Source organism: Acinonyx jubatus, chromosome A3 (genome assembly GCF_027475565.1).
Source record: "Acinonyx jubatus isolate Ajub_Pintada_27869175 chromosome A3, VMU_Ajub_asm_v1.0, whole genome shotgun sequence".
Lineage (NCBI taxonomy): Eukaryota > Metazoa > Chordata > Mammalia > Carnivora > Felidae > Acinonyx > Acinonyx jubatus.
Genome location: NC_069388.1, coordinates 14140884 through 14151916, shown reverse-complemented (window position 1 = coordinate 14151916; position 11033 = coordinate 14140884). Strand labels below are relative to the sequence as shown.

Sequence of the window (11033 nt, the reverse complement as noted above, 5' to 3'; positions counted from 1 at the left end):
TCATTGATTGCTCTATTAGTTTGATGTCTGTAGGGTCTGTCATGATATCACATTTCATTACTGATACTGGTAACTTGTGTCTTCTCTCTTTTTCTGTATCAATCTTTCTACAGACATCAATTTTATCCATTTTTAAAGAACAAACTCTTACCTTTGTTGCTTTTTTTTCCTATTATTTTTCTGTTTTCAGTGTCATTGGTATCTTCTATTATTTCTTTCCTTGCTTGCTTTGGGTTTATTTTGTTCTTCTTTTTCCAGATTCTTGGATTGTGATCTTAGATTATGTCTCTCTTTTATTTATTTATTTTTTTACGTTTTATTTGTTTAAGTAATCTCTGCACCCAACATGGGGCTCCAACTCACAAATCCCGAGATCAAGAGTTGCTTGCTCTTCCGACTGAGCTAGCCAGGCCCCCCTATGTTTCTCTTTTAAAATGTTTTTAGTACATCCCAAATATTTTGGTGTATCATATTTTCATTTTCATTTAGTTCAATGTACTTCTATTAATTCTCTTGAGACTTCCTCTTTGATTTGTGGATTATTTAGAAGTGTGCTGCTTAGTTACCAAGTGTTAGGAGATGTTCATGTTATTTTTTTTCTACTGATTTGATTCTACTGTGGTCAGAGAAAACAGCCTATATGATTTTAAAAATTTGAGGTTTATATTATGGTCCGCTGTCAAGTAGACCCTGTTGTTTGACGGTGTTAATTAAATTCTGTATCTTAAAAATATTTTTTTTAATGTTTATTTATTTTTGAGAGAGACAGAGACAGAATGTGAGTGGGTTGGGACAGAGAGAGAGGGAGACACAGAATCTGAAGCAGGCTCCCGGCTCTGAGCTGTCAGCACAGAGCCCCACACGGGGCTCACACTCACGAGCTGCAAGATCATGACCTCAGCCGAAGTTGGATGCTCAACCGACTGAGCTGCCCAGGTGCCCCAAATTCTATATCTTTTTAAAAAATGTTTATTTTGAGAAGGAGAGAGAGCGCATGAGTGGGGAGGGGTAAAGAGAGAGGGAGAGAGAGAATCCCAAGCAGACTCTACACTGTCAACACAGAGCCCTACATGGGGCTCAAACCCACGAATCGTGAGATCATGACCTGAGCCAAAATTAAGAGCGGGACACTCAACCGACTGAGCCAGCCAGGCACCCCTGAATTATATATCTTTGATAATTTTCTGTCTCTTTCTATCAGTTATTAAGACGGGGTGTTGACGTCTCCAACTATTAATTGTGGATTTGTTTCTTTCTCCTTTTAGTTCCATCCATTTCTGCTTTACATATTTGGCAGATCTGGTTATTGTTGTTTTGGTACATACACATTAGGATTGCTGTGTTTACTTTTATTATCATGTAATGTCTCTTTGTGTCTCTGGTAACTTTTTTCTTAGATGTTTAACCTTATTTGATATTAATGCAACCACTCTTGGCTCTTTCTCGACTCTGTCTTCTCGGTTGCAGCTCCAGTGGCCACAGTTCAGGTGCTGACATGCAGCTCTTTGTCTGTTCCCAGGAGATACACACCCTCGAGGTGACTGGTGAGGAGACTGTTGCCCAGACCAAGGCTCATGTAGTCCCTCTGGAGGGCATCGCTCCAGAAGATCAAGTTGTGCTCCTGGCAGGCACACCCCTAGAGAATGAGGCTACCCTAGGTCAGTTTGGAGTGGAGGCTCTGAACACCCTGGAAGTAGCCAGCTCCATGCTTGGAGGTAAAATCCATCATTCCCTGGCCCGTGCTGGGAAAGTAAGAGGGCAGACTCCCAAGGTGGCCAAACAGGAGAAAAAGAAGGCAGGCTGAGCCAAGAGGCAGAGGTAGTACAACCATTACTTTGCCAATGTTGTGCCCACCTTTGGCAAGAAGAAGGGCACCATGCCAACTCTTAAGTTCGTTGTAATCTTGGCTTTCCCCAATAAACCACTTAGTCCAGTCAAAAAAAAAAAATATATATATATATAGCCACTTTTTTTCAATGCATGTTTGTATGGTATATCTTTTCCCATCCTTTTACTTTTAACTAGCCTATATAATTTTATTTCAGGTGAGTTTCCTGTAGACGGTATATAGTGGGGGCATGTTTTTTAATTTGCACGGTCAACCTTTTAGTTGAGGTGTTTAGACCACTTATATTTAATGTAATAATTGACAAGTTAGAGCTTAAGTCTGCCATTTGGTTTTTTGTTTATTTCTATTATCAGTGTTCTTCATTTTTCTCTATTTTCTTCTTCCTGTCTTCTTGTGTTACTGGGAACTTTTCAGAATTCTATTTTTATCTATCTATAGTGTTTTTGAGTTAGAGAGTGAGCAAGGGTGGAATGGGCTAGGTTTGCATTTGTTTCTTCCCTTGAGCAGGGTGCTGGGTAGGAGCCCAGGACATGAATCAAAGAGCACAAGAAGATTCTGGAAACTGTGCTTTTGCAAGTGTGGCCTAGCCAACATACAGGCTGGTACTCTAAGAAGTAATTTCCTTGAGAGGTGCCTGGGTGGCTCAGTTGGTTAAGTGTCCAGCTGCAGCTCAGGTCATGATCTCGCAGTTCATGAGTTCGAGCCCCATGTCAGGCTCTGTGCTGACGGCTCAGAGCCTGGAGCCTGCTTCAGATTCTGCGTCTCTCTCTCTGCCACTCCCCTGCTTATGCTCTGTCTCTCTCTCTCTCTCTCTCTCAAAAATAAACATTAAAAAAAAAAGTTTCTTGAGAGCATCAAGGAAGAGAATGAATATTATGTGCTGATCTGAAAAAAGCAACAATAGTGCAAATTCATATTAAAAAAAGGCAATAATATTGAAGCCAGAGAGACCTGGGTTCAACTCCAGGGTCTTGGCTTCCCTATAATACCAGTAATTTTAAGTGACATTTATAACGCTTGTTTTCCTCGTCTCTAAAATAGTCTTGGAAAGAGAACTTACTTCATAAGCCTGTTTTATTTTATTTATCTTAAAATAATTTTTAATGTTGATTTTTGAGCGACACAGAGAGAGTGAAAGTGGGGCAGGGGCAGAGAGAGGGAGACACGGAAGCTGAAGCAGGCTCCAGGCTCTGAGCTGTCAGCACAGAGCCCGATGCGGGGCTTGGATTCACAGACTGCGAGATCATAACGTGAGCTGAAGTCAGATGCTCAACCGACTGAGCCACCGAGGCGCCCCCCCACCCCCACCCGTAAGCCTGTTTTAAAGATTAAATGCAAAACGGCGTATACATACTGGCTTCATTGCTTGTTGCATAACAAAATCCTATTAAAAGCCATTACCACCACCACCACCACCACCACTCACTACGGGCACCTTGCTAGGTTCTTTTAATTAAGCAGCTCCACGAACTCTATTCTACAGCTGGTGTTGCCGTTCTTATTTTGACAAATAAATTGATGCGCAGAGAAGTGAAGTAAGTCCTCAAATCTAGTGGAGGTTCTGGGATCAAATCCTAGAACAACTTTACTTCAAATTTCACGTTTTCCCAATATACCACGCTGCTTAAAACCCAGACTTGGACTTTGATCATCTTTGAATTCTTCAGAGCACTCAGCCCAATAAAAATGCCCTCAAGTGACTCCAGGAAACACACGTTGAATTAAAATTGACTCCTGCCTTCTGGTCCTTGAATTTCTTGGTGTTTCTTCAGAGTTTGAGGCCAAATTGAATGTCTGGGGTTTCAGGATGGCTCCTGGACTCTCTAGACTGCTAGTTCTCTTAGTGGCCCCGTTTTGAGTTTACCAGAAGCCAGGTTTGGGATTCCAGGGGGCAGCAGGTGCCATCAGAGATAGATACCGGTCCCTGGGGTGGAGCTTCCATTTGAAGTGAATTTGTGCTTGGGGCCCGGATGGATGCTGACTCCCTGTAAATATACCAGCTCTTGTGTGTTAGGAGGAGGCTCAAGGAATAATTCTAGTAAGGGGACCCACACTGAAACGAGACTTCTTACCAAGGCTCTGGGAAGAGGCAGGAGGGCCTCAGACAGGAAGCCAGGTCAGATATAATTCTTGGTCTTCCTATTCTGAGCATGCAAAATTTGCAGTGTTACCCCCTGTAGAGACTGTCAGGACTGAGTGACAATGGAAGGCTTGGGGCAACTTCCAGAGAGGTGAACTGAGGGGCGCTTGGGTGGCTCAGTCGTTTAAGCCTCCGACTCTTGATTTCAGCGCAGGTCGTGATCTTGCAGTTTGTGAGTTCAAGCCCCACATCAGGCTCTGCACTGACAGTGCAGAGTCTGCTTGGGATTTGCTGCCTCCCTCTCTCTCTGCCCCTCCTGTGTGTGCTCTCGCGCTCTCTCTCTCTCTCTCTCAAAAATAAATAAATAAACATTAAAAAAGAAGGAGGTGAACTGAACTGGGGGACTGGCAGAAAAAGATTTTACCAGAAAAAGACTCTTACTGGGTGTCTGCAAGGGTACGATCTAGGTAGGAGGGCATCATCGGGCTCAGCTGAGGACATGCGCATTCCATGCTTTCTTTATTCTCCACTTGTTCTTTCCAGATCATCACCTGTGGCCTCTAAAGATGTGCGGATTGCTCTGTACATTGACATGCAAAGTTCAGAATGACAACACTGGAAGCACATAATAGCTCTCTTGGCCTGTTTGTATCCCTCCAAAATTCATATATTGAAATTCTAACCGCCCAGCTGTGATGGTGTTAGCAGGTGGAGGCTTCGAGACGTGCTTAGGTCATGAGGTCGAGCTCTTTTAATGGGATTACTGCCGTTATAAGAGACCCTACAGAGCTCTCTCACCCCTCCCACCATGTGAAGCGACAGTGCACCAGGAAGTGAGCCCTCAGCAGACCCTGCCATGGTCTCAGACTTCCCAGCCACCAGCACTAGGAGAAATAAATTTCTGTTCTTTATTAGACCCTCAGTCTGTGGGATTATTATAGCAGCCCAAACAGACGAAGACAATAAAGTTGTCTCAATCTGCTCTTTGTTTTAAAGATTAATAAAATTGGGCTGGAGGCCATGCCAAGATTAGAAGTCAAGGTGCCCACCCCCAGGGCCCTGTCCGTTATTCCAAATGAAGTCAAAAACACGCATCTCAAAAAGTTTCTTACTAGAAAGGACAACCAAGGGAGCGCCATCAGTCCAAAAGACACACGTTTGAAAGCCCATTCCCTTCTCTGCTCTTTCCAGACCTTCCTGTGGATCCTCACGTTACGGAGGGTTAAAAACATTAGTTTAAAAAACAAAACATTAGTTTACGACAGAAAAGCAGCATAACCTGGATATATATACATATTAATGGCCACTTCCCTATGAGATCATTTTTGATGAGACGCTGAAGAACTTAAAGGTTAAGAGCATATTTGGATCGGGGCGCCTGAGTGGCTCAGTTGGTTAAATGTCCGACTTCGGCTTAGGTCACGATCTCACGGTTCATGAGTTTGAGGCCTGTATTGGGATCCACGCTGACAGTGCAGAGCCTGTTTGAGATTCTCTGTCTCTCTCTCTCTCTCTGTCTCTACCCCTTCCCTGTTCTCTCTCTCAAAATAAATAAGTAGACATTTTTTTTTTAAAAGAAAAAGTCATTATGGAAATTTTGGATATAGAAAAATAGATGAATGAAAAATACCTTAACTATGATCCTTATGCCAAAACACCACTTTTGTTAACATTCTAATGCAATGATCTTGAAGCCTGTTTCTTGAAAATCAAAGTCTATAAACAGAAATAGTTATGTATGCATAGATATGATACAGCATATTAAAAGCAACATCTGTATACTCGTGACCCCTTTAAGAAACATGAAGCTTTCTCTCTCTGTAAATGTAAGTCCCTTTTTCCTCCACAAGTGTAATAGCTACCCTAGATTTTGTTAATCATCCACTTTCTTTCCTTTGTAGTTTTATGGCTCACATATATATTTCTATGTGTATATTTACACAAAGATCTATCTATCTATATTCCCAAACAATGTACTCCTGCATTCTTTTTTTTTTTTTTAAATTTTAATGTTTATTTTTGAGAAAGAGAGAAACAGAGCATGGGCAGGGAAGGGCAGAGAGAGAGGGAGACACAGAATCCGAAGCAGGCTCCAGGCTCCGAGCTGTCAGCACAGAGCCCGATGGCGGGGCTCAAACCCACAAACCGTGAGATCATGACCTGAGCTGAACTCAGACACTCAACTGACTGAGCCATCCAGGCACCCGTGAATTCTTTGTGTTTTGAACTTTGTTTTTGAAATGCAGTAACATGATAGCTATATATATATTTTTCCATCCAACATTATTGCTTTAAGGTATACTAATCTCGAGGTGTCTAACTCATTAATTCATTTTCATTGTTATATATTATCTCCATGGTATGACCATCACCAACATCTATTTATCTAGTCTGTCACTAATGGGCATTTTTTACTTTCTGTTTTTTTAAAAACTCTTATCAAAAAAATTATTGCAGTGATGCGGTGAACATTCTTGTACACGTCTGTGGCTGCAGCTGTGCAAGAGTTTCTCCAGGGCAGCGTTGTTCTGTGATGGAGCCACGTCTTCGTGGATGAACTTCTTCTTCCTGTCCTTTTCCTGACACATTGTAGGACGTTTGGGATCTGCGGCCCTCCCACACGCTAACTGCCTGTAGCACCCTGTCACAGTGACAGCCAAGCCATCCCAGTGTTTCCAAATACCCCTTTGGGAGGCGCAGTTGAGAACTACTGTTTTCGGGTACGTCTCTAGAAGTGGAATTGTTGGGTCACAGGTTAGGGGATGGCTCCATTTCCACTTAGTCTCTATGTGCTCTACTGTTGAGATTCAGGAACAGCGGTGGGTTCCTGCACACAAATCGACCATACACGTGAGTCATGTCGTATGGCACACTCATGTACTATATGCTTATAATCCAAAATGCCTCAGTCTTCACACATACATTTCAGGCTGTTGCATCAGTGACTTAAATTATTTACGCTTTTAGAAAAGCTCCACGCTTCACAATCTATTAACAGAATATCTTCTGTTGTCTTTTCTATAATAAGTTTGGTATCACATCTGAAATAGGACTTCTGGTTAATATTTCCGCAAGAACATTTTTATCCATATTCCTTAAACTGATACATTTCCCCTCAATTTCCTTGAATATTTGTCGAAAGATTTCACATGTTCAAAGCATTCATGAGGTTTCACTCCCATATGAATCCTCTAGTTCCAATAAGCTATAACCGACTGATGAAGACTTTCCTACACGTGTTGACATCTTAGCTTTTCAGCCCTGTGATTTTGCTGACGTTCAACGAGTCTGACTTGTAGACACAGGCTTCCGCACACAGGCAGTGTTGATGGGAGTTTTCTTCTTGTGTGTTTTTCTCTGACGTTCGGTGAGGGCTGACCTCTGGCCGAAGGTTTTCCTACATTCATTACATTCATAGGGTTTTTTCCCCCGTGTGAATTCTCTGATGTTTCGCGAGGGCTGATTTTTCATGGAAGGTTTTCCCACATTCAGGGCATTTGTAGGGTTTCTCTCCTGTGTGGGTCCTTTGATGCTGAGTAAGGTTTGATTTCACACAGAAGGTTTTCCCACATTCATTACATTTGTATGGTTTCTCTCCTGTGTGAGTTCTCTGATTCACTGTGAGGGCTGACTTCTGGCAGAAGGACTTTCCACATTCATTACATTCATAAGGCTTCTCTCCTATGTGAGTTCTCTGATGTTCAGTGAGGTTGGACTTCACAAAGAAGGACTTCCCACACTCATTACACTCAAAGGGCTTTTTTTCCTGTGTGTGTGCTCTGAGGTTGAGCAAGGTCTGTTTTCTTACAAAAGCTTTTCCTACATCTATTACAGTCATAGGCTTTCTTTCCCTTATGAGCGCTCTGATGTTGAGTGAGTTTTGGCTTCTCACAGGAGGACTTCTCACATTTTTTACCTTTAAAGCTGTTCTCTCTTGTGTTAATTCTCTGATTTAGAGTGAGCTGTGACTCCTTCTTTACAGTGCTCTCACTATCATTACCCTCACTAAGTTTTTCTGTTGTATGAGTTCTCTGATGTTGAGTGAGGCATGGCTTTGCGTGGAAGGATTTCCCACATTTATCACTGTCATAGATTTTCTTTCCAAGAGTTCTCTCACTTTGAATGTGGTATGACTTCCACAAGGTTTCCTCACTTTCATTATACTCCTTGGGTTTTCCTCATCCGTACCCTCTCTGATGTTGAGTTTGGTTGGACTTCCTGCTAAAGTATTTCTCTAGTTTATTACAATCATAGTATTTCTCCCCTAGGTGAGCTCTCTGATGTGCATGTTTTGACTTCATGCATGAAGATTTCCTGTTTTTATTGATTCTTGCAATTTCCTTTCCCTAAGGGTTCTTGGATGAGCATTGAGCTTTAACTTTTGGGTGATGGCTTGTCTGCATTCATTACCTTCAGAGGATTTCTCTCCTTTGTGAGCTCTCTTACGTGTAACAAAGGCCGCCTTTTTGTGAAAGGCTTTCCCACAATTATTATATTCAAGAATCTTCTTCAAAACAGAATTCTTCTGATGTTGTATAAACTCCTCATTATGTCTGTGGGATTTCTTTTGATCATTTTCACAGGGCTTGTTCCCTGGGTGAGTCTTCTCATGTATCGTATCAAGGAATCCACATCCATTGAGATCATTAGACTTTTTTTCTTATCTGGTTTCTATTAATCATAATTAATTCTGAAACACTTTCCAAGCTTGTTCCAGAGGAGTCACATTTATGGGATATTTTTCTTGAGGGCACTGGATTTGTGGCCATATTAAATGCTTCTCTCAACATCTTGCCTCTCTCCATAGTCAATATTCTGCTGTTGAAGAATAAAGCTTGCCTCAAGTATTTATCTACCTTTTCTTGGCTTCTTTCTTTCATGTTATTGGCTTTCTGGCATTCTAGAAATATGAAAAATTGATACACATTATAAATCTTCACACATTTCTTGAGATACGGCATGTGCACAAGTGGACTATGTAGAGTTGATTCTTAAGTTTTTAGACATAGTCTTCTGGGATGAAAGAAGTCCTGAGCAAATATTTATTCTACTCTTTTGGTTTGGTAGCATGATAACAAAGAAAAAAACACATTGTGGTAGGAAAAGTAGAAAGAGGAGAGAAAGCTGAAAATTAATACAAGTGACTATGGTTTGTTATGAATATGCTGTCAGAATGGACAGAGAGGCTGAGCCAGCATGGTGACGTCCTTGTAACATAATCTGTGCTGCAAAAGGGAAGGTGGCTGTGGCGCTGGCCCCTTGGGGTCACAGGTCAGCATGCTGAGAATGGCGTGGAGTGCGCTGAGGTCACTTCAGACCCAGGCAGCAGCCCAGGCTCCAGTCCGTGGGCTGCCGGGTGGTGCGCGCACCAGGCCTCCCCGCCACCAGTGGGGCCTTCCCTCCCCTCCTGGGGGTGTCACCCTCCTGGCTGCTTGTGGATATGCCACCCAGAAACCAGTCCAGCCCAGCCAAGAAGATGACCCACCCACCCCCTTCCACAACTGCTCAAAGACTACCAGAACATTCCTGGAACTGAGAAGTTTGATGACGTTGTAAAAAGACTCTTGTCTTTGGAAATGGCCAACCAGAAGGAGAAACTAAAAGTCAAGCAAGATCAGTTGATGAAGAAGATTGTGGCAAACCCTGAGAGTAGCAGCTTCCTGGAGGCTCGAATTGTCGCCTTGACCATCAAGATCTGCAATTACGAAGCACACACGCGGAGCCACCAAAAGGACGAGACGCACAAGCGCTGTCTGCTGATGAGCATCCACCAGAGGAGCAAGATACTCACAAGACCGACCTCCATAAGACCAACCATGTGCCTTTGAGAAGGTATGCAAGGACCTGGGGACGGAATACACCTTTCCCGCTCCGTTCCACTGGAAAGCCCACCACCGCTGGGCGACCAAGAAGGCCCTGTGCATTTGGGTTTTCCTGGAAGTACAAAGGCTGAAGAAGCAAAAAAGGGCCTTAAAACCTGTAGCAGCGGCAGCCCGGAAGGCCAGAAGAGCCCAGAAAGCCCTTCCAAAGCTGGACCAGAGGCAATCAAAGAAAACCAATAAATCATATTAGAGTTCTGTCAAAAAGAATGGCTAGAGGGCTTGAAATAAGACATAAGGAATGGTGAACTGAGCAAAAAGGATGGTCAGGAAAACAAGGAGGGAGGATATTCAGAGGACGGGCAAAGACAAGGGACAGTGAGGAGGGAGACAAAAGAGACTGGTGGGGGGGGGGGGGTAAGAAGGAAGTACCAGAGCCCAGATCAGGTTTACAGCAGGTCAGAGACTAGAGCCATATCCTCCTCGCGCCCATATTTTAACACCTGCAGCGGAATCCTTACTCCATTCTCCATGTTCCCAATCTCTTCCTCCTCTTTCCCATTCTGTACACCAACTCCCAATTAAACCTATGAAATTACTAAGTTCCTTGGGTCTAAAGGTCAGTCTTATAGTTCATCCCCATCTCTTCACAGAGCTGTGATATGGTGAAACAACGTCCAAAGAGAGTGTTAAAACATAGGCGAGAACCAGCCATTCACCTCTGCATTCTGGTTGGTGGGGCTTCATTTGATTCTATCAGAATTGGTCACCAGTTATCTGTCCTGACTGACACCTCTACTTTTCCCTCTTTCGATCTGCTGATTTACTTTGCCAACCCATTGTGTCCTGTCACAATACTAATTTTTAATTCCACCTTTATATCATGTTTTCTTCCTCTCTGATTTCTCTTTTCTGTGAAAACTCAAGCAGCTGGCTATCAACTTGGTCCAAGGACCTTTATTAATCTTTGTCTTAAAAATTTTTTTTAGCTATGGGTGATTATTATTATCCTCTGCTATTATCATTTTATGCAATAAAATCCACGGTATGCCTAAAAATATATGACTTTTCCGTAGCAGATAAAACAAATAGAAGCCAATACGTGAGCAAGGAAAATTTGATACTGGATTTTTATACCTAGAGTTTACGCTAGGTTCTTATACCCAAAATCACAATACAATTTTGAGTGACCAGTCCAGTCCTGTCAGATCATATCGGACCAGGGCATTTAATTCTGTGAACTGGAAATCTCTAGATACAAACCCACTCTCGTGTTTTTACTCGG

At 42.7% G+C, this 11033-nt stretch overlaps 1 protein-coding gene and 1 pseudogene across 1 annotated transcript; both read left to right on the top strand.

The window, feature by feature from the left end:
* Positions 1-1472: 1472 nt before the first annotated feature.
* LOC128311344 (FAU ubiquitin-like and ribosomal protein S30) lies at positions 1473-4539 on the top strand. Its single transcript, XM_053201347.1, is given in 2 exon segments — positions 1473-1890; positions 4473-4539. Coding segments are annotated over 2 exon segments (462 nt in total). The 5' UTR covers positions 1473-1495.
* Positions 4540-9055: 4516 nt separating this feature from the next.
* LOC113602564 (28S ribosomal protein S15, mitochondrial-like) lies at positions 9056-10177 on the top strand (annotated as a pseudogene).
* Positions 10178-11033: the final 856 nt, after the last annotated feature.